The sequence below is a fragment of the Talpa occidentalis genome, unplaced genomic scaffold (assembly GCF_014898055.3).
Source record: "Talpa occidentalis isolate TD23 unplaced genomic scaffold, MPIMG_talOcc4v2.1 talOcc4.14, whole genome shotgun sequence".
Taxonomy (NCBI): domain Eukaryota; kingdom Metazoa; phylum Chordata; class Mammalia; order Eulipotyphla; family Talpidae; genus Talpa; species Talpa occidentalis.
The window spans coordinates 62,919,956-62,944,316 of NW_023601433.1; the positions used below are offsets into that span (position 1 = coordinate 62,919,956).

At 41.5% G+C, this 24,361-nt stretch overlaps 1 protein-coding gene across 1 annotated transcript in view; it reads right to left on the reverse strand.

Moving 5' to 3' along the window:
• DCLRE1C (DNA cross-link repair 1C) overlaps positions 1 to 23,604 on the reverse strand; it is a 40,326-nt gene extending 16,722 nt beyond the window's left edge. The window contains exons 1-11 of the mRNA XM_037510655.2: positions 23,436 to 23,604; positions 19,567 to 19,618; positions 16,503 to 16,587; positions 14,423 to 14,482; positions 13,064 to 13,119; positions 12,161 to 12,262; positions 11,730 to 11,802; positions 11,426 to 11,566; positions 9,262 to 9,363; positions 6,853 to 6,989; positions 5,937 to 5,991 (exon numbers count right to left, since the gene is read on the reverse strand). Coding sequence (XP_037366552.1) covers positions 5,937 to 5,991; positions 6,853 to 6,989; positions 9,262 to 9,363; positions 11,426 to 11,566; positions 11,730 to 11,802; positions 12,161 to 12,262; positions 13,064 to 13,119; positions 14,423 to 14,482; positions 16,503 to 16,587; positions 19,567 to 19,618; positions 23,436 to 23,544 — 972 coding nt within the window. The 5' untranslated portion in view covers positions 23,545 to 23,604. The remainder of the gene's footprint in view (positions 1 to 5,936; positions 5,992 to 6,852; positions 6,990 to 9,261; positions 9,364 to 11,425; positions 11,567 to 11,729; positions 11,803 to 12,160; positions 12,263 to 13,063; positions 13,120 to 14,422; positions 14,483 to 16,502; positions 16,588 to 19,566; positions 19,619 to 23,435) is intronic.
• Positions 23,605 to 24,361: the final 757 nt, after the last annotated feature.

Sequence of the window (24,361 nt, forward strand, 5' to 3'; positions counted from 1 at the left end):
ACACTGAGCAACAAGGGGGTGGGCAGTCAGTATATTTAAAATGTTCTTCAGGTAATTCTGTTCCACAGTAAGGACTGAGAATAACTAATGGGATTCAAAGATTCTGTATCTTGTCCAAGGAGGTCAATCACCCTATTTAACAAATCCCCTTGAGTAAGTTAGAATTTAGCTAAATATTAATTACAATACCCAAAAGAAAACAAGGTCTTATAATGCCATTTCTTTCCACAAATAATTGTTAGCAATACCAAAGGGATTGCATCTTCCAGGCTGCTTAATTTGTTCTAATGACTTACTGTAATCTAAACAAGAACAATTACATGCAAAAATTTCACAAATACTTTGAATTTCTCTAAAGCTCAGAATGCTAAACAGAGGAATTCTGTCACTCTTCCTCAAAACATCTCTACAACTTCAACTTTACCATTTATTAGACCTTGATGAGTTTGTGATCTCAGTCAGGTTACCTAAAGTCTCCTAATTCTTAGATTCTTCATCTAACAGTACAAATGAGATAATGCATATAAAGTGCTTAGATCGGTACCTGATACATGATTAAACATAAAATATCCATTACAAAGCTGATAATGACAACAGATATTTTAATTCCTTTCTACAAATGGGGAAGACTAGGGCACAAAATAATTATTATGACCCTAGTTTTCCAAATAAAAGGACCAAATCAAAAGAGTTTGAACCAAAGAATTATCAATAAATCCATATGTAAATAAAATGGCTACCTTCATTAAGATAGTAGAAAAGCAAGGATACATTCTTGAGACATTTTTCATAAAAAATTTTCTTCTGTACTTGCAGAGCAGGCATGCAAATAGAAGCCATTATTTATCTGTTCACACCCTTTCTGATTTGTACAGTCAACCCAAAGGTAAAACTGGCTGATATGTGGGGCTTTGAAGGAAGTAAGAATAAAGAGGGTAAGATCAAGCCTTTATCGGAAATGATTTAACTTTTCTTGGTAACCAGACACACCCAATAAAAGGCTGCCTCCCCCACCTGTACAAATCGAAGCCCCTTTGTCTTAATTAACACAAGTCTCATTCACAGTAGATATGCTCTATAAAATCATCTCAAACAATGAATTAGAGAATACTGAACCACTCCTTCTAAGGAAGATAGAGTTAGGTTCCTGGGAGCCTCCATTCACTGCATTTTTGTCAACAATCAAAATATCACCTTGTTTCATGTGTTTAAAAACCTTACTAAGTAAATATTGATTAACACTGAACTCATGACCAACAGCTCTGTAAGTGTTCCCTTAACAGAGCTCATCTAGCAAATGTGTTTCTTCCTCCACAAGAGGCGCATCACTCCTCACACTTAGGAACACGAGACAGTACTTCAGCACAATCTCTGGGAGTTCTTTCAAACAGCAAAATCACTTTAAAAAAATATATATATGAAAAGGACAGTTGTTTAAAGCGCTAAAGCAAGAAATCAGAATGGAAATGTGTATACCAGGCAACTATTTTTCCTGCAAATAACTCATTTAAACTTTTTCAGATTTAGGAGTTTGTCTGTCTTGACACCACCAGCCCGTATGTCCCCATGTCCCTTTCCCTCTCCTCCAACTTAACCTCAGAGTCCTCATCATGTTTATTGATGTCCACTAGTTTTTTTTTTTTTTTTTTTTTTTTTTTTTTTTTTTTTTATAGAGGCATGTTTTTATTTATTTATTTGTTTGTTTGTTCGTTTTGTTTATACATGCACTGGGTACAGTCAGAAGCGCGGGAGGGTGAGAGAATTCACCAGAGCCAGAGCGGGGAGCAGAGCAGGCAGAAGGACCGAAGTACACTGCTGAGGGGAGCAGCGGGCGGCAGGAGAGGTCTGCGCGCCATGTGGGACCCTCCTCAGGTGGCCGGGGAGCAGCCGGGGATCGAACCGGCGCCGCAGAGGTCGCCGGCAGCTTTGCAACCCAGCGCTCAACCGCTGCGCCACCAGGGAGGCCCTCCACTAGTATTTTAAATTTGGTTTTGTTATCAAATTGTTGTGTATATGTCCGGCATTTGTTTTATGGTTCTGACTTGCTTTACTATATACAATATTCTCACAAACTCCCTCCATGTTGAAAATGAATGCAGTTCATTCTTACGGCTATATAATACTCCATGGCGTAGATGTACATCGTTTTGATCCAGTCAACCTCTGTTGGACATTTAGGCTGCTTCCATGTCCTAGAAACAAGCTATTGCAAATAATGCTCCTGGGAACACATGGGCTTTGTGTTAATGGTTTCATATTCCTTGGATATATGCCCAACAGGGGGACTGCCAGGTCACACGCCAGCAGTGTAACAGCATTTCTTATTCTCCACATCCTTTCCACTACTTGTTGGCCGTCTTGAATATGCCATTCTCAAATGGGTGAGATATGGTACCTTACTCTGCTTTTAACCTACCTCTCTGTTCCTGAAAGCAACCATATTTTCACATCTGCTGGCTTTGAAGATCCTCTTTGGTTAACTGTTTATATCTGCTGCCCATTTATTAATTTGGTTATTTTTTATTGTTTAATTGTATGAATTTTTTTTATTATGGGTATTAACTGCTGCTCAGTCTGTATTGTACATTTTATCCTATTCAATATGATGTCTTTTTAAACCTCTTTTCTTTCACTGTACAGCTTATTAACTTGAGGTAATCCAAATTGTTTTTAATTCCCCTGTCATAGGGATTGAGCCACCAAAAATACTTTTATGCTGATATCATGGGACATATTGCTAATGTTTTCTTCTATGTATTTCATAATTGCAGATCTTACATCTAAATCTTTAATCCATTTGGGTTTTATTTTTGTGTACGTGGTTACCAAGCGATCCAACTTCATTCTTTTATATGTGGCTTTCCACTTTTCTTATCACCATTTACTAAGGAGACTGCTGTTTTGCCATTTTATTTATGGTCAGCTGCTTTATCATAAATTAGGTGCTGGTACGTATAGAGATTTATTTCCAGGCTTTCAATTCTATTCCACTGATTCAGGTATCTATTTTTGTGCCAACATCATAGTTTTTTTTAGTACTGTTACTGTATATTTAAGTTTGAAGTCAGATAACATGATACCTTCTTTTCTCTCCAGGTTGCTTTTCCAATTTGAGGCCATTTGAAGCTTCATATTATCAGTTTCAATATTATTTCTTCAATTTCTTTGGAAAATACTGGTGGTCTTTTGATGGTGATTGCACCGAATTATATATCATTCTAGGCAAGATAGCAACATTGATTATATTGATTCTCCCCATCTGTGAGCATGAGATCTCCTTCCACTTTTGTCACTATCCAAGTCCTTTAATAACATCTCAAAGGTCCTGTATAGATCTTTTCCCTCCATAGGTTAACTCTGAGATATATAGATCTTTTTAAAGCAATTATAGATGGAATTAATAATAAATATTAGTTATTAATTTATTTGCTTCTTGTCTGCTGTTTGTATATAAAAAGGCTAGGGATTTTTTTATGTTGATTTTGTCACCTGCCTCTTTGCTCTGTTCCTTCATTATTTCTAGTAATTTTTTGATGGAGTTTTTAGGGTTTTCTATTTCTAACAGCATACAGTGCTCCCACCTGCTTTTCCCTGCCAATTCAGGCCCCAGCTGTTCTATGTGGAGTGCCTCAGGCTCAAGCCAGTAACCCTCACTCTAAATCACCACACCTTCAGCTTTCCAACAGTGCACCCTTCATCCTGGGTGCCAATGCATGCAGCACCCTCTCCAGTGCAGCCCCAGATCTCAGCAGTGCACAAGTCAACAACTGGAGGTCACTTTGTACAGCAGCTGCTCCTCCCTCTTGGCGCCAGTACTGTCCCAGTATTACTATGAACAGAGTTCGCTTAGAGTTCTTCCTACCTTTTCTGTCAGTGTTATTCCAAGTGTGTGCTGTGGCTATCCATATTTCCCTCAGAGTTTTTGGCTTTATTTTACTGCAGTTGTGGGCTTTACTCTGCCACCATCTTGTTGGATACCTGTAAGTCCAGGTGACTCAAATTTCTTTTTTTTTTTTTTTTCAGGTTTTTTTTCTTTCTTTCTTATTTTTTTTTCAAAGATTTATTTATTTATGTATACAAGCACTGGTTACAGTCAGAAGTGTGGGAGGGTGAGAGAATTCACCGGAGCCAGAGCGGGGAGCAGAGCAGGCAGAAGGACTGAAGTACACTGCTGAGGGGAGCAGCAGGCGGCAGGAGAGGTCTGCGCGCCATGTGGGACCCTCCTCTGGTGGCCGGGGAGCAGCCGGGGATCGAACTGGCACTGCAGAGGCTGCGGGCAGCTTCGCAACCCAGCGCTCAACCGCTGCGCCACCAGGGAGGCCCATGGTGACTCAAATTTCTTACCACTCTGGTGCATGTCTTCAAATGACCACAAAGCCCCACTAATACTGATTAGGGGGGTTATAAGCAAATTCTAGTGAGTACGCAAATTTGCAAATATAGAATGCATGATTAATGAGAAATCAACTGTATTTAGAAAAAATATCTGAAATGAAATGAGGTTTAAACCTAGAGTTTATGTTTTTAAATTTATTTAAATGTCTTATGGATACAGACCATTATAAATGCAGTCTGCAGGAAAGCCTCTTACCAACTAGCTTGTATCTCAGGAGAGCAGGAAGAAAGGAAGGCAGTCAGCTGCATCCTCTCTCTTTGCAAATATCAGAGAAATAACCTCCTTATTGAGAGGTAATTTTACAAAATCTCAGGAGGCTTATGCATCCCAACTTAGCTTCTAACTACATTGAAGAAGAGAAAGGAGATGAGTAATTTTAACTGAAAAGGTAAGGTCTACCCTTTTTCTTGACTGGGTGTCCTCCCTAGGACTGAAACAGAAAGGAACTCACCCACTGAGTGATTAATAGGAAGGGACACTGATGCTGTGCCAAATGCCAAACCCAGGCAAGAGCCAGAATAAGTTGACAAACACTAGCTAAATGATACCATCAAAATGAGTAACTTCAAAAGCTCCTTGTACCTGAAAGTTAAGGCCAGTTATTTAATAAAGATGTCACTGTGATATTTTTGGGAATATAGTGAAGAATCATTTACAGTATTATGGCTGACTTGGTAAGAATGCTACTACCTAGCACTTTACAAGACTCCATTGTTCACATCATTAACAGACCTATGGCTCACTACTGAAGAGCTGTATCCATGTATCCCAAGTACAAAAATAACATTTACCAGGAAAGAGATTTTTAGGTGCAGAAATGGTACCACTAAACTTATCTATGACCTAAAGTGTCATAAAAGCTTGCTTTTATATTGCTTTTTATCTAATACATGAAATTACTGAATCTCTGTATTTGCTAATACTTTGAAAATACATGTGTATTTTCATATATCAAGTTGCTGGTGGTGTAGCAGTCAATTTCTTATATAAAAAGTACCATAACAAAAAACATTTTAATCCTCCTTAAACTGAGCAATTCCAATATAATATGTTCCTCTTAAGAAGGAGGTCTATATCTCAATCATCTTTATTATTCTGCTTTGCTGAATATCCAGAACTAGTTATTAAATGGCTTTCAGAACAGTGACATTTTGGAAGAGACCAAAAATCTGGAAAGTACCTGAAGGTTTGTCATAATGAGCTTTTATCTATAGTACTTCCTCAATAAGATTTTTTATTCGTTCATGATAGATGAACAAAACTACTAAAGCAGGGAAGTTAGAAATAAATTTAGGGAGCAAGATGGGAAGAAAACCTTAATCATACATATTCTTCCATGTTGAGGCTGAGAACAGGAGATAATAGCAACTTCCTGTGTATTTACCTCATCCACTGAGATATTCTCCCTGCATGTCTATAGGAAATGCCACAATAAATGTTAAGCAGTAGAAAAAGACGCCTGTAAAAGTCCAGGGGACTACTGTTCTCAGCCATGAAGAGTAGTAAGTCGTGATGTCTTAAGTACACGCGATCCTCTTACCTCACTGTAGGAGGAGTGAAAAGAAAAGCATGCTCTGTATGAACTCTCGCCAGTCCTAAAGGGGAATGAAAAAACAATTTCACTTATCCAAACCAACCAAGTTCTCAAGTTTGAGTCTTCCTGCTTTAGACTACTCAAATGAAACCACCTATCATCAAGGCAGGAGGGGAACTCTTTCCAAAAATATAAATAGGTTGCCAACCTTATGAACAGTCAGTATTAAGGAAATGTTTCTAGAATATGATGATCTTAAGGTACTCCTCTACCCCACCAAGGGCTTCTGTTCTCCACAACATCAACTTACAACTCCTTACCAAACAAGACACACGCAGTTTCCAACCATATTATCTACCTAACTACAGCAGACCTCAGGAAATGGACTGATGGGTATTAGGCATTAGATTAGAAGCAAAGTCTCTCTTTTTTTTTTTAAAGATTTATTTATTTATACAAGCACTGGGTACAGTCAGAAGTGTGGGAGGGTGAGAGAATTCACCAGAGCCAGAGCGGGGAGCAGAGCAGGCAGAAGGACCGAAGTACACTGCTGAGGGGAGCAGCGGGCGGCAGGAGAGGTCTGCGCGCCATGTGGGACCCTCCTCCGGTGGCCGGGGAGCAGCCGGGGAACGAACCGGCACCGCGGAAGCTGTGGGCAGCTTCGCAACCCAGCGCTCAACCACTGCGCCACCGGGGAGGCCCAGCAAGTCTCTTTAAACAGGTTAAATTCAGAAATTATTTTCCACAATTATATTCTCTTCTTGGACTTACACTAGATTACATTTAAACTATTAACATTCAGAAATTATTTTCCACAATTATATTCTCTTCTTGGACTTGCACTAGATTACATTTAAACTATTATCAATGTACCTCAAAGCAAAACATCTCTCAAAAGATGTCTAAAACCTTGTTTTCTTACCTCACGATTACATTTGTTTTTCTGTTTCTTTCTCCAAACCACATAGTGGATGGCTTAATGCTGATTGTGTGGAGTGGAATTCCATTTTTGGAAGTCATTCCACAGGGTAATTTGCTCCACTGAAAGTATTCCTCTGCCTGAAAAAGATTTTAAAATATATAGAAAAACAGTTCAACATTTTCATGAAATATGTTTATGGGCACAGTCTCAAGAACAAATGGAGATAAGTTTTTAGACAGGAAAAAAATGTATACATGAGGAAATGATCACGATTCCAAATTAAGCAACATTCTGCAAAATATCTGGCCTGGATTCTTAGAAGAAAACCTTTAAAAGGTGGGAGCCCTGACAAAAGAGGCATGAGTGAATACTACCCAATTCTTAAACCCCAAATGCTCCTCTTCCCCACTCCACAAACTATAAAAGACCATTTTGACACAACTGGGGAAATCTGATTATGCACTATCAAATATCTAGTATTACAATATCAATGTCAATTCTGAAAGTGGGCAGTACTGTGCTTATGCATGAAAACACATGCTTCTACAGCAGTATGTGCTGACAGTTTAGGGCCAAGAGTCATAAAGTCTACAGCTGAGTCTCAAATGGGTTGGAGGAGGAAGTGCTGACTGGAGAATACAAATGAAGACTGCATGGTGTTTTTGTACTAGTCTTACAACTTGACGGTCTTAAAATTTTCAAAATAAAGTAGGAGAAAAAAGTAACAAAGGTGTTTTATAAAGGTTGAAAAATTAGGGGACTATTTTTCCAAAGACATTATGTTTAGATATGGATCCTTCAAAACCATTAGCATTCCACCCAAATCAAATGTCACTGAGGGCCTCTGATGCTGTTTCTGATGAGGCTGTACATAAGGCAGTGGATGAGAGCTCTGCAGGCTCTGTTTTTAATCAGTATTTTAAGGCTATGTGATCTAAGAAATGCCAAAAGCCACTAGAAGTGTTCCAAGGAAAGTACAAGATTAGCAGTTACAAATTAAGGTATTCAGTGGGCTATGAGAAAATACACAGCAAAAAGAAATTTGCCAATAAAAAGACTTAATAGGACAAGTCCAAAAGAAAAAAAAAGTTTGTTTTGTAACTATATTTTTATACTTCCATGAATTCAATGGGTATGTGCATATACTTATGTATATGTGTGCATACGTATGTATACCCACACACACAAAATGAAATAAATTCATGAATTATATAGCTTACCAATCATCAAAAGTAATTTCTTACTGTGTAGCTCACTTATATTGAGACCTGAAGTAAAACAGTCTGTAGATAAAAATTGTTTTGTTTAAAATTATGCTTTATTTTAGGGTTGGGCAACATAGTTTTTGCCTGAAGAGCCAATGTTACTACCACAATGATTATCTAAATGTATAAACGGAGGGCCTCCCCGGTGGCGCAGCGGTTGAGCGCTGGGTTGCGAAGCTGCCTGCAGCCTCTGCAGCGCCAGTTCGATCCCCGGCTGCTCCCCGGCCACCAGAGGAGGGTCCCACATGGCGCGCAGACCTCTCCTGCCGCCCACTGCTCCCCTCAGCAGTGTGCTTCCGTCCTTCTGCCTGCTCTGCTCCCCGCTCTGGCTCTGGTGAATTCTCTCACCCTCCCGCGCTTCTGACTGTACCCAGTGCTTGTATAAATAAATAAATAAATCTTTTTAAAAATAAATAAATGTATAAATGCAGTGGATACTAAAATATATATGTGGGATACATAGACATGCTACTCATGTTACTCATTTGAGTGTAAGATACTTTAAAATATAGAGGAAATGTATGATCACCCATACCACTGTTTGAAAATCACTAGTGAATATCAGTGATGTTGAATGACTAAATTAAAATTTTTAAAAATGTTAAAAACAAATTCAAAATAATAGGAGTTCTATGCTGGCATCCGAAAACAAATTACGAGTGGCAAAGACACTAGAAACATTCAATTGAAACTGGACCATCAACACATGTAAATATTTCAAAGTTCCAAGCCAAGTTATATCTGGATTTTTATCTCAAATGAGAAGAAGAAAAATAATGCTGGTAAAGTGCACATCATCTCAAAAAAATAAAAGGAATGAATTAATGGTTTCTTAAATTATGTGCTATAATTTATTACTAATCTCATTACAAGCTGTTCATTACATAATTCATTAAGATGTACCAAATGTGTATAAATAACTTAGTTAAAAAATAAGTTTTCTGTGTCTATTTACAAATTACGAAGTTTATGGTAATGGAATACAACCATGTACAACTGCATCACCATGGGCTTAAAATCCTAGGAATCTCAGCCTCAATTATTATGTCTAATTTAAGGAGCCTAGAAAATGAAATTTCTAAGGTTCCTTCTAGATCTAAAATTCCCATGGATAACACAATAAGAAAAACAATTTACTCTGTACCTTTGGGTGCCGACACGCATGAATCTGAGTGCTACGGTCTGTTGTGAGATGATGAAGAATGTCGGGCATGTTTCGAAACATGTCGAGTTTATTCACGTGAACCTAAAGAAAATAAAATAAAAGCCTATTTGGGGAAATGTATTTCCTATAAATTGTTCAAGGGTAATTATGCTGGGGCAAATCATCTGGCTAGTTACTATTTTTCTTTCTTGAAACCTAGTTTTTGAATAATTTCAGTGCATATCAGTGTTCTGCCAGGATGTCAGCAGGTAAAGGGCGAAGAGCTGCCCCTACCTGTCAGGAATACCACCTATCGTTGGTGGAAATGAAAAATCACAGAGGCGCAGTTTGTGGGTTTCACTGGATTATACTAGTATTGTCCTCAGTCCATCAAGAGACTTTACATTACTATTTATGGTGCCCCTCTCCTCTAGATCAAAATTTTTTCTAAATACTGGGAATACAGCAGTGAATACAGCAGATAAAAACCATCAAGAACGACTTACTGATAAAGACATAAACAGAACACGCCCTCTACGGGCAGCTCTTAGGAAGATGTCAACTGGACTCGGAGGTGGGAGAGCCAAGACTCCCTTACCACACACCACTCAGCTGGTTTAAAAGGAGAGGACAGACTTGGGGCGGGGAGGGGTAGAATTCTTTTAGAATTGTAAGACAAATATTTTAAAATGTTAAAACCAATGTGTCTGTCTTACCCAAAGCTGCTTTTCTTTGGTACTATGAAGTAAGTAACAAGCACCTAAATTGATATTAAGACAGTGAATGGGGGGGGGGTGGAGAAGTCTCATTTCAAAGTCTAATAAAACAGAATAACGTCAAATTGCTATGGCAGTAGAGAGACAAGTGTAAAAAGAGTGAGTGCTTACTTATCCCGCAGTCTCTTCCTCTCACCACTTGTTTACTAATGAATAACAAGAATTAACAATAAATTTGCTTTTCAGGACTAAGATAAGGGGTAAATTCTGACATGTGGAGAAAGAGAAACTTTCATCCTCACAAAAATAAAAAAGCCTGAAAAGTTGCCATCGATCATTTTCTGAGGTCCTTTACTCACAAATCCCATTGTTGTCCCTTTTTCAATTCCTGATCTGAAATTGACTCTATCCCTGCAAAGGGATTAAGAGACCCCAAGACAGGCTGCCTCCAGGGCGACTCTGAGGCCACCATGAAAGAGCTGCTATGGAGGCTGCTCCCCACATCGGCTAGGCCCCCCTCAGCCCATGGCTCCCTTATGCCAGACCACTGGCGCAGGAGCTTGCAGTCTTTTCGACTTCACACACCACTAAGATTTACAATGCAAATTTGAGACCAGTAAGTGACTGCTGTCTTTATATTTGGCTGAGAGGACAAAAGAAAAAAAAAAAAAAAAAGCAGATAAGATACTACAGATAAGTATACACCATTTTAATAACAAGAAACATGGAAAAGACAATCTCAGAGTGGAAGCAAAGCCTTCCTCAAGTGGAGAACTGGCAACTTTATATTTCGGCAGAAAGGCTTGTAAATGGAAGAAATTAAGGGAAGAACGACTTAGGAAGCAAAGACTTAAAGAGGGAGGGAGCATTTTGTTGTTGTTACTACTGAGCACCATATATTGTGCTTTGATTCTCAGTTTTTCCTCAACACTAATTAACAAAGGGTGGCAGGACACTAGGGAATGAATTCAAACGCCGGAAAAGCAGATTTTTTTATTTATTACACATGTACCTCGTTAAATTCTTGGCACAAGTTTGTTAGCTGAGGGATCAGTATTAAAAGGTAAAACACAAGAGTAGCCAGTGAAATGTTGTCCCAATTCCAGCATGTCCTTTTGTTTGGTCATTGCCAGAAAAACCTTCTCTAAGGAGGCTAAAGGAGAAGCCACTCCCTGTGTGAGCACTGTGGGAACGGGGCATCACTCACATCCACATGCTAATAATATCACTGCAAGCAATACACTCATATTTTCCAGTGCAAATTTATTTTCCATGCCGGTCACAATCACTATACTTCATTCCTAAACCACAATTGACAAAATCCTCCTCCTGTGGGACATTACACCCAAGGGTTCTTCCTGGCATTTGGGCTCTGTGAATTCCTCCCAGGAGGCAATACATCTGAGAGGATGGGGGAGAGTGACAGAAAAAAAGAGCCATCACCATACCTGTACTCCAAATTCTTCACTGAGGTTGGTGAATAGATATTCATACCCGTACGCTGCTTTGCAGTTCAGCCACACGACATGGTGGGGACTCCGAGTGATCCAGCTTCGAACCAGCTCTATTATTCCACTCAGACACTCCGCCTGGGCAGGATTTGTAAAAGACATTTAAATAATTTTAAGAATGTCACCCTGTCCTTTCCCAGCCAAATGGGGACAATTATGACCTGATTTATTCTCCTGCAAACCTCCAACTAGAAACAAGGTCACAGCCAGGTTATCACCTTGTTTCTCCAGAAAGACTTACCCGACTTGGAATTTGATAAAATTTTGGATCGCAGAAGGTAGTATCTAAGTATACACTTTGTATGTCTTTCACTCTGAAAACAAAAAAGAAATTGTGTTAATGATCTAATGTGACATAAAATCTGTGTAAAAGTTAAACGCTCAGATGTTTTATAAGGTGTTTGATTCCATTTTAAATTTTTCAGTTAAATCAACTCGGTAGGGAAATGATTTTCATACCATACAATACATGTTTGCATATATGTCAGTAAATTTTGATCAATTCATGCAACTACCAACCCAATCAACCCCATTTCAAATAGAAAATTTGCTTTACTATTGCAAACATTCAAGTCCAGTTTTTAATAGAAACAAACGTGTTGAGGGAAGAAAGCAAACAAGACTTTTTCAAATGACACGGTCTTCCATTAGGAGTTATGCAAGGCCCTGTACCTGCCCCCACAGTGCAGTAGTTCCATTCTGGCAACTTCTCCTTTTGCCAATCTGAAGTCCCCTGTGTACAAGACAGTTCCGTTACTGCCCTGAAATAAAAACCTGAAAAGGAAATAGATTTCAGTGACTGCTAAAGATCCTAATAAAGCAAATACATGCTAAATCCACAGCAAACATATTCCGTCAAACACAGCTACTATAACAGTGTTCATGGAATTTTAATGGCTCCAGACCATACCTAGCACTCAGCTGCCAGTACATCCCTAGACAGAAAAAAAGTAACACAATGGCTATCCCCTAATAAATTCAGCACTCTCAACTATATATTGAGATCATACCTATTTATGAAGAGAAAAATTCATGTGATTAGAAAATGCAAAGTCAGTGGAGAAATGGCTATTGAAGGCTTCCACTGTAAGAAAGCCTTTTTTTTTTTAAGATTTATTTATGCATACAAGAGCTGGGGTACAGGCCAGAGATGCGGGGGTGGGGGGTATGTGTGAGAGGATTCACCAGAGACAGAGTGGGGAACAGAACAGGCAGACTGACTGAGATACACTGCTAAGGATAGCAGCAGGCGAGACAGAAGAGGTCTGCTTCGCCATGTGGGTTGCTCCCTGGTGGGCCGGGGATGGAACTCGTGCTGCAGAGTCTGCAGATTGCTTCATAGTGTTGTACTTAACCCTGTGCGCCACCAGGGAGGCCCTGAAAGCCACTTTTCAAACCTGATCTTTGTCTCAGTCCCCCAAGTTTAAATTGGAAACAAAGATTACAAATTACAGATATTTCCAGAAGAATAATCAAATCATATACATATTACTTTCTAGATCCTAAAGTTTTATTTCTACAAATGTAATACATATCTACATATAATAAAATGGCAAAATAAATGAGCCCCCTTACATAACTGATCCTGGGCAATGACCAGCTGGCAAGAGGGTCACAGCAATCTCTTCCTTCTAAAAAGAAAAGGAAAAAAAGAGGATAACAGAAGTTGTCACTAGGAATCCCGTTAAAGCTCTTAAAAGAAAATAAGCAAGTACTTCTCAAAAATGAGATATCCTTTTTCTCCCTCATTTCCTTATTCTTCAAATACTGAAAACAAATTTTCTGTGGCTATCCTTGCCTACAAAGTAAATGGTTAAATATAGAATTACAAGACTTAGCAATTCCACTCTTGGGATACACAGGAAATGAAAATATCTGTCCACACAAAAACTTCTACATCTATGTTCACTGCCCTAAATCAGTTCTACAGTCCTCCCTCAGGACAGTAACATGATTAGTACAGCAGGTCCTCAAATGATGCTGTTTAGTTATAATGTTGATAAGAACACCATGCACATTAATATAGAAGGAAGAGGTTATTAAAGGATCCGCTTTCGTTTATGTCCTTTCATCTAGTTTCCAAGAACCAATCAACTATGTTAAGTGAGGACTCAGTGAACTTCAAATGCCTGATCTTCGCCAAACAGGAAACAGGGAGTCCAGTCTCTGCCCGATCACAGCTATAGGACAAAGGACACCCCTCCGAATTAGACACATCGGCAAAGTAGGTAATAATCCAGTTACAGAGCAAATTAACTAGATTTGCCATACAACAGGAAAATACCTCCTAACCCTAAATACAACTGGAAGTGAAAAAAAATATTAATAAAAGGTAGGTTGATCGCCCTACTCACTATTAAAAAAAAACTCAACGCAAGAATACCTACTTCTAAATGTAAGGACAAAAATTAATTAAGTACACTTGGAGAGCATCTTTTTCCTGAATAAGAAAGTGATTCAGCAGCTCTCCTGCCCATCTGTTTCTCTCTTTTTCCTAATAAATCTGTCCTTTTAAAATGGGGAAGGAGGGGGCCTGCAAGTGATTGAGAAAACAAATCACAACATACATAATATTTAAACACCATTTTATATCCTGGGCCTTGCAATAAATGCAACAAATGTGACAGTGACAGTGTAGTAGTAACATGAGCAACTGTAGTTCTCATCCTTAGCATGTAATTCTAAAAAGGAGCAATTTAATACTATAAAGTAGTAAAATCAACAACGTAGTTCTCATCCTTAGCATGTAATACTAAAAAGGAGCAATTATGTTCAATCCTTTGAATGTAGAAAATAAATCGCAAAAGTTTTTCCTAAAAACTCACTCAATTATCATTTTTATTTATGTCTGAATGAACATTCAAAATCAAGGAGAAAGATAATAATTTTAGCACTAAATAATATATTTTTAAACAAACAATATTTAACAGTTACCTCTCCTGATGCTTCATCAACTAGACATATCTGGGTAGGAGTATCAATTTCAATTGATAGCTATTAAAAATAAAATTAAGAGATCATGTAAATATACCACATATTTTCACATTTTTCATGACTACATGAAGTCATCTCAAACACAGAAAGGCGACTAAGAGAAGAAATCACAAACTTTCTATAAAAAATTTCTGCTTTGGGCCTCCCCGGTGGCGCAGCAGTTGAGCACTGGGTTGCGAAGCTGCCCGCGGCCTCTGTGGCGCCGGTTCGATCCCCGGCTGCTCCCCAGCCACTGGAGGAGGATCCCATATGGCGCGCAGACCTCTCCTGCCGCCCGCTGCTCCCCTCAGCAGTGTACTTCGGTCCTTCTGCCTGCTCTGCTCCCTGCTCTGGCTCTGGTGAATTCTCTCACCCTCCCGCGCTTCTGACTGTACCCAGTGCATGTATAAACAAACAAACAAACAAATAAATAAATAAAACATGCCTCTATAAAAAAAAAAAATTTCCTGCTTTCAGGGCCTCTGTTAGCGCAGCGGTTGAGCACTGGGCTGTGAAGCTGCCCGCAGTCTCTGCAGTGCCAGTTCAATCCCTGGCCACCGGTGAGGGTCCCACATGGCGCGCGCGACAGACCTCTCCTGCCACACCCACTGCTCCCCTCAGCAGTGCCTTTCGTCAGTCTGCCTGTTCTGTTCCCCACTCTGGCTCTGGTGAATTCTCTCACCCACCCGTGCTTCTGACTGTACCCAGTGCTTGTATAAATAAATAAATAAATCTTTAAAAAAAAATTTCTGCTTTCACTCTAATGTTTTACTGCTTTAAAATATAAGGCTAAAATAATATCATCCTTGAAGCAAAGGTGACAATACATATTAAGTGTCTGGCAAGTTTATATATCCTTTGATAATTCTATTTCCATGGATTCAATTTTCCTCAATCTCCCACCCCTACTACATCTAACCCTCCCTCCCTCTGAGCTTGCATATTTGTAAAACACGACATCACATATCCCATGTGATCAGGTTTAGTCTGCAGATCAGGCAGGACCACTTCATGACACGGCCTAGTCCACAGACTCGAGTGCCACAGAGGTCTGCAGAGTACCTGCACATTTCCCTAGACCAGCAATTGGCATGGCGAGGCAATCAATAAGAAGTTGATGAATGAAAGTAATTTTTATCTTTCGGTGAATTACCACTTGTTGGTAGAAATGAAAACTGATGCACCATTGGAAACCAGAGGCATGGGAGGGTGACAGGATTCACCAGAGACAGAGTAGGGAGCAGAACAGGCAGAAGGACCAAAATACACTGCTAAGGGGAGCAGTGGGCACGACAGGAGAGGTCTGCTGCGCCATGTGGGAATCTCCCTGGCCAGCCGGGAATCCTGCGCTGCAGAGGCTGCAGACAACTTCACAGCGCTGTGCTCAACCACGCTGCACCACCGGGGAGGCCCTGGATCTTATTTTTCAACCCAAACTGAAAATTTGTCTTTTGTTTGAGAGATGAATTAAATCCATTCATATTTCTAGTATCCACCATAGTAACTACTGTTATACTAGAATGCCATCTTCTTACTCTCTATGTACCATACCTTTGTTTTGCTTCTTTTTACTATCTATCTTCCATTGGAAAGAGCCATTTTATTGTGCCATATTCAAAGTCAAACATTCTATTTTATTCTGGTTATTACCCTTTTCTTATTAAAATCCATAAATTGTGTTAATTTTTTCTAGTCCATCCCACGATCTAAATAAAAATCAAAGACATAAAAGAACATTTCACACTTTAAAGAGTAAAATGCATCTTAACAACAAAGTAAATGAAATTAAAACTAAGAACCCTGATCAAACTGTTGAGGGACAAGAAAAACAAATAAACAAACAAAAAAAATCAAACAAGAAAACATCAACCTCAACTGCTAAACTACGAAAGACTAATTATCAATATTGAGATTAATATGGGTCAAATACAGTATGTGAGGAACTGGGCTTTTAATATTCCATGTTTTTTGTCACTTTACCTTGAAAAATATTTCCCACTTAGAAAAAAAGAATCAGTATCATTCAAAACGTAAAACTTACAATTCTATTCTCCCAAAATTTGTACTTTGGGTTAGTTAGCAACAACTCTTTAGTAACAGGAGAACAGTATAAGTAAACCTTCAAGCTGCAAGAGAGAAAAAAAAAAGAACAGTTTCAGTATAATCCATGAGTCACTTGGGTGACTAGAAAATACATGTAATCATATAGCAGTTTTTCTCAAATAATTCAATTCAGAAACTGAGCTGGTACAAAAATGTTACAGTGGCTCCCAATATGCCAACACTCCAATGACCATCTCCACCCCACCAAGAGTGTGAAGGGACAAGGGAAGAAGATGAAGAAAATGTTTCATGTGCCTTCTGACCCCTCAAAAGGGAGTCTGTCCTTCACCAGTTATGCTAAAGACGTTTGCACATGACCAGGTATTTCTGAAAAGACACACCAAACATTAAGCTAACTCCAAGAATGGGAGTGTGCAGGACAGAAGCCTTCTACATTCACTTCAATGGAGGCCATTCTATTAGTGAGCCAAAAGTAATTTCATAATAAATTTTTTAAATTCAACAGCATAACTTAGAGGTTAGGAGTCTAGTCTCTGACAGTCCCAAGGAGAGCTACACTAATAAGTACCCCACCCACACATGCTCTGTTTACAAATTGAACATGGAAATTCCTTTCCCCCATTGACAGGTGGGGTCTATTTTAACCTCCCCTTGAACTTGGGCAGGTGTTTGTTTCAGCCTTAACCTACAGAATGTGATGGAAGTAACATGGCAGGACTTTCTAAGCTCAATGTCCGGCGAATATGGCCTCCTGCTTACCATATTGCCAAGCATCTGTCTCTTGGGACATACACCCCCCTTTTTTTTAAGATTTATTTATTTATTTATACAAGCACTGGGTACAATCAGAAGCACGGGAGGGTGAGAGAATTCACCAGAGCCAGAGCAGGGAACAGAACAGGCAGACTGATGAAATACACTGCTGAGGGGAGCAGCGGGCAGCAGGAGAGGTCTGTCGCGCCATGTGGGACCCTCGCCGGTGGCCGGGGATCAAACCAGCGCTGCAGAGGCTGCAGGCAGCTTCACAACCCAGCGCTCAACCGCTGCGCCACCAGGGGAGGCCCTGGGACATATGCCTTTTAAGCCCTGATTTTCCACTTACGTATCAGCTCTCCTGAAACTACCATTCTAGAGAGACTTGCAAGAGACAGAGAGGTGCCAGAAGCCCCAGCCCAGATGTCTGACAGTGGATGATGAGCCTTCAGATAATGTTAGTCCCCTCTACCACCCAGTCAGGCAGAGCCCACCATCCCACCCAATGCTACCAGAATTCTGACTGCAGAAATGGAGAGAAACAATACACGGTTAGTGCTATTTTCAGCCACCAAATTTGGGGCAATTTGTTACGCAGCAAGAGAACCAATACACGGGTTCTAAAATGACACAGACCTGGTTGAAATCCTGGTCCTGCCACTGACTGGCTGAGTGACCTTGAGCAACTAATTTAACCTCTCTGGCTCCTCAGTTTCCTCATCTGTAAAATAGAAATCATAATAAGATCTATTCAAAAGGTTGTCAGGAGGCTTTGAAGAGGATATCAGCACCAAGAACACAGGGATTCTCACTGGTGTGGCTCACTGTCACACTGTTACAGGGCAGCCCTGATACAAAACGGGTTGCCTGAATATGGGTCCTCACCCGCGCGCTTAAAAGGACTTATCAATACTCTATTGCAGGCACACAAGAAAGGTTAATAAAAGGTTTATTCACAAGGGAAGGGCAAATGAGGAAATGTACAACTCAGGGAGAAAAGTGGGAGACAAAGTTTTGAATGCGTCCTACCTGATGCGCTGATCAGGAACCCCAAATGGCCTCTGAGAGCTGGCCGCAAGCCAGGAGCCGTGAAGCCAGGAGGCGAGCGAGAGGGCCCCCAAGCCCCACGTGTTTGGTTTTTATACCCAACCTGGCTGCTTAACTCCACCCTCAGGTCCCAGCCACCTTTCCTTTGGTGGTGACGGGATTTGTCTTTCCCAATGTCTTGATGGCTTTGGCCTGGGGTGGGGGTGGAATCCACAAAGCCTGTATGGAATTAGCTCAGGACATACTTTACCCCAAAAACACCTCAACATCCAGTACAGTGCCTAGGTCATACAGGCACTAAAAGAAACATCTAGGCTATAAATATGTAGTGACCAGCATAAATGTAAATACTCTGTTAGTATTAACTTTCATTATCGAAATCAAAGACTACTGGTATCACTTAGCGGTGAAGCCTGAGACCCACTGATTCAAAGTCAAAAAGTCAGTAGGGTCTTTCCAAATACTATCTTGGCAACATGGAACTTAGACTCAGGCAGTGGCTGCAGGAAAAGCATGCAACAGTTCAGCTTTTAGAAAAGATCCAACAAGCGTATGTGATTCTTTATAACAGAGCAGTCATACACACACTTATAGAAACAAAAATGAACAAATGACTGCCACAGCCAGGAGCAGAGATGAGTCATACAAATATGAAAGAAAACAGAAGACCCTATTCAGTGTTATTTTGTGTATGTAAAGTTCAAAAACAGCTAACACTGACCCATGATGACAAAAGTCAGAACAGAATGACCTTTGGGTGAGGGCTCTGACTGGGAGGTTTGTCCTCGGAGACAGCTGTTGTCCTATGTCTTGATCTGGGTGGCAGCTATACAGATGTGTTCATTTGTAAATGTTCACTCGTCTGTCCTTCATGATGCATGCACTTTTTTTTTAAAAAAGATTCATTTATTTATGCATACAAGAGCTGGGGTACACGCCAGAAGTGCAGGGGGTGAGAGGATTCACCAGAGACAGAGTGGGGAAGAGAACAGGCAGACTGACTGAAATACACTGCTGAGGGGAGCAGCGGGAGAGACAGGAAGGGTCTGCTGAGCCATGTGGGTTGCCCCCTGGCCAGCCAGGGATCTAACTCTGCTGCAGGGGCTGCAGACTGCTTCATAGTGCGTTGCTTACCCCTTTATGCCACCAGGGAGGCCCTGTATTCACTTTTCTATACTTTTTACAGCGCAATGAAAATGTTTACTTTAAAAAACATACAACTAAGTAGCAAAATAAATTACCTGCACTCCAACCTTCTTTTCAAAGAAGGGGATCTTAATCCTTTCATATGATCTGAAAACAAAGGGAACAAAAATCATAAACACATTATTTTTTTCACAGGATTCCTTTGCCTAAGAAAACTGAGTTGTCTGCTCTTACTTTTTATTTAAGATTTATTTATTTATGCATACAAGAACTGGGGTATAAGGCCAGAGGTGTGGGGAGTGAGAGGATTCACCAGAGACGGAGTGGGGAACAGAACAGGCAGACTGATTGAAATACATTGCTGAGGGGAGCAGCAGGAGAGACAGGAGAGGCTGGGGATAGCGTCACAGGTTGCTTCTTAACCCCTTGAGCCACCAGGGAGGCCCTCTGCTCTTTTTAAATTTCCTTTTAAAAGAAAATATATGAGAGGGTCACTTTTATAAGAGAACTGATTCATAAAGGCCATCAGCTTCTTCTGTTGGTGAAGAATCTGTTAGAACAGAGGACAGCAATCTCTAAAAGTTGACCAACTCTAGCCATCTGGAATCATTTAAAATGACAATGATCCCCTCCTTCAGACAGAGTTTAAATGGTTCTGAGTAGCCACAGAACAATGAGTGACCAAGGACTCATGTGGAAAGGCTTCTAGCAATTTTCCTTTACTCTCTTCTCTAACCTCAACCCAACCCATCTTTGGTCATGCTCTCTGTGACCTATTCAAGTCTAGTCATTTAAGTTCACCCATCTGGAAATTCAAGCTTACTCCCAGGGAATCCTCTAGTACAGCTTTGTCCTCTTTATATATACTAATCCAGACCCAAGGAGGCAAACACACACATCATATCATCAACATTAACCCAACCATTAAGGCTAAGACCAGAATAAGAGTTTCATTATCTCCTCGGTTCATGGCTACTACTCAGTTGAAAGGTGGAGAATTTCTATCCACACAAGCTTGCACCACAGCCTCCAAATTAACAGACACAAAAAGATGGCATTTAAGGAGAGGTAAGTCCAACAGTATAAAAAAACAAATAGCACATCAAATACATGGTGCATTCTAATTCATTCTGAAAGTTCAGCACACTACGGCCTAGCTAACAATAACAAAACATTTCAAATTATTTAGTTAAATCAAACCAGTTCTAATTATTCTAATTATCACCAACACACATGCTCCCACACTAAGTCAGTCTCTTGCAGCTGCTGTATGAAACACTGCCTCTCACCACTCCTGGCCCCTCTTGACTGACAGCCAAGAAAATATGGCTGAGCTGGCCTTGTGCTGCTAGAACTGTACCCAAAGTCTGCCTTCCAGATCTCTGTCCCCAGACCACAGCAAATCATCCTAAGTCCATCCTGGAGGGGTCCTCCCCATCTCCAGCTCCGGGTCACCTCTCATCCTCCAGACCTTACCAATGCTTAGTAAACCCTGCCCAAACAACAGATTCAGCTTCCAGAAAGTACAAAAGGGGGGAGCGATAATGACAATTTCACAAATTCCTTTAGATGACTTCTTTGTTTTATACTGGTCTCTGCCTATCAATAAACAATGTTGCAGCTGAATGAGCTCTGGAGGTTCTTAATGTGATGGCAAGAAGCCCTTTAGCAACAGCCATCAAGAAGCTTTGAAAAAATAAGTGTTTTTTCAAATTAAATACATTAAAATAGTGTATTGGCCCCAGGTTGGGGGAGGGGGAGGGTATTACCCAGCACACCTGGGGCCAAACAATGAGGTGGGGTGGGGGAGGAGAGGGAGATGAAGCAAAAGCTAGGGTCTAGGGTTCCGCAATTATTGGGGCCAAGGGTGGAGGTCTGGGGCCTAGAGGCCTCATTAATGGTGTGTTAAAATCATAAAAGTATGAGTTTAAAGCACAGTTAAGAGAAAGGAAAATAAGCAGCTCAAATAGGGCAAGTGCTGAAATTAGCCAAGATCTCTAAAACAAAGGCACCTCAGTTGGGAGGGAGGCCTGGCTCTGTATCAGGTCCTGTGGCTGGCACAGCCCTCTTTGAAGTGGGTACCACAGCATGAAAGCTACAAAAAGAGAAAACCCAACCGTCAGGGCTTGTGCTACATCCTTCAAACTCATTGCTCCTAGACATGAAAGCAGGCCTCCAAGCCACACTTTCACCATGGATATCATTATTTTGAGTTCAGAAACTTCAGTGAAACAACACAAAACGTAATAAAAGTGGGGTGTCCTCACCCAGCAAGGGATAGTCAATGAAAAACAAAGCAAAATGTAAAAAAAAAAAACGCTCTCTGGGGAATGGGGGGTGGGGAAAGGAGGGATTGGGGTCAAAATAAGGGGGTTGCAATTTTATGGGGAATATAAAAATAAAATTAAAAAAAAAAAAAACGCTTTCAAGACACAGCAGAGAGACGGTGAAAGGAAGCTCCCAGGGCAATTTAGCAAATCAAGAAAGGAGGGTCAGGCTTTCCTCAGTAGAGATAAGTGGTGGCTTTGTGTAAGAAAGTAGTCCCACCAACAATTCACACCACCTGAGAGCGATGTTAGTTTTCACACCAACCCCGTGAGGAAGGGCAGTGTTTTGAAGTTGTAAACCACCAAATTGGATCTTTTGCTTGCACCCAGAAAGCCATATTCTTTTTTTCCCCCTTCCCTCCCATCAAAAGCCAAATTCTGAACCACAAGAAATGTCTTTACACATGGACTTTATTCCAGATGGCCATTAAGAGAGTTGGCGGGATAGGCCTCCAAAAAAACAGGCCCCCTGAAATGCTTGGAGCGCTGGTATTACATACGAGGTACCGGCAGGGCTTCACATTCCCAAGTTCCCACAAAAGCAGGTAGAGCCAGTTAATGGTTAATCATAAGGAGAGGGAAGAGAGACCAAAAGGTGGCTAGAGTTTAATTTCACTTGTAATTTTCAGTCTAAAGGAGTTTTACAAAATGGAGGGGATCCAGCTACAATATCTGTGATTTACCTTAAAATTACAACCTGTGATAGGTATGTGCACATGGTTGTTACACTCTGATTCACTCCTCTAAGGAGTGGTAGGGAGCATCCTATACAGGTTATTCTGGAAGTCCACACTCCAGCAGGCAGCTACTAGAGTGCTTCAGTTTATCTTCATCTCTAATCTGAGCCAAAGACTGTGCTGATTAGCATCATGAAAATCAAAACTGCTGTCACAGGCAAAGTCAAAGACATATTAGTCAATATAACATGTTAAAAATGGAAAATGGTTGTAACATCAATGGCATTCCAGCTCTGGAGATTTGCTAAACAGTTTCAGAGTCCAGCCTTGCTCCCAACCCCCTAGCCTGGAAGTCTTACCAGGAGTGAGAGTCCAGGCTTAATCCTTAATGGTGTCCAGTTCTGGTTGCCTGACCTGCCTTCTGTGAGGAAAACCACATGCTGCCTCTAGATTAAAATGAACCCTTCATACAGGATATGGACAGGGCATCTAAAGAGGAGCTTGCACTTGGTCAGCTTACAGATAGCCTAGTGTGTGGATGTCTACTTCTAATAAACGTTGGGGTGGGGGGGGGGCATGGCATAATTCCATCTGAAGCTAGTCTTCTTTATAACATGGTAACGAAAATGTGGGTGAAGAATTAAGTAATCCTCGTTAGCCTCGGGCTAGGGGCTCGCTAGGAGAGCTTTCCAAAGATCCGAAAGTTGTGCTTAATCACACCTCCTCCTCATTGATGCAGGCGCAATTGGCAGTCGCTGCAATATCCCGCGGTACAGGTGAGGAAATAAAACCTCAGGGAAGTTTAACAGCCACAATTTAAAAAGGAGCAGTTGCTAGTCTCCGCGGGTCTCCCCAAACCTGCCCTGACCCCGACCCGACCTCCCCCTCTCCAGGCCCCTGAGCATCTGAGCTGCTGCAGCCCAGGTCGCTGGGCGCAGGGGGCGCTCAGGGCTCACTCACCCTTGTGGCAGTGGGACAGGAAATAGGCGCGGGCCCCCAGATTCTCCCTGTCGAAACGATCTATGGAGATGGTTGGATACTCGGCCATCTGTCCCTCGAAGCAGCTCATCGTTCCAGCCAAGCCCGGCGTTCCCGCCCCTGCGCCAGCACCGGGATCCCAGCTCCTTCCTAGAACGCGCCGCCACTTCCGGGAAGCAGCCGCCGCCTCCCCATTGGACAGGCGGGAGCAGCCACGGCCAATTAGAGGAGCCCCGCGGCGCGTGGGAGGCGGGGCCAGGGCGCGGAGCGGCTTCCGGTCACTGACAGTGGGCGGGGATCCGCGGGTGACCCTTGCGGCTGCGCCCTGCGGTTGATGGAAGCCGCTGCGGGGCCCAGAGCTGGAGGATGTGGCGCGGGGCGCTCCCGTCGCATTCTCACTCCCCGACTCCGTTGAATTATTTTTAGAGCAAATTAGATGTATAAAAGGGGAGAAAAGGGTCTCCATGGTGGCACAAGGGGTTAAGACGCAACCTATGAACCTGCAGCAGGAGTTCGTTTCATCCCCCGGCCAGGGAGCTACCCACATGGCGCAGCAGACCTCTCCTCACTCGCTTGCTGCTCCCCTCAGCAGTGCACTTTGGTCAATCTGCCTGTTCTGCTCCCCACGCTGTCTCTGGTGAATCCGCTCTCACACACACCCCCCAACTCTGGCCTGTACCCCAGCTCCTGTATGCATAAATAAATCTTTTTTTTAAAAAAAAAAAAGGGGTGTGGGGCCTCCCTGGTAGCTCAGGACATTGAGCACAGCTCTGCGAAGCTGTCCGCAGTCTCTGCAGTGCCACCAGCTGGGGGAGCAACCCACATCAGGAGGCAGACCTCTCCTGACTCCACCGCTGCTCCCCTCAGCAGTGTATTTTGGTCATTCTGCCTGTTCTGTTCCCCACTGT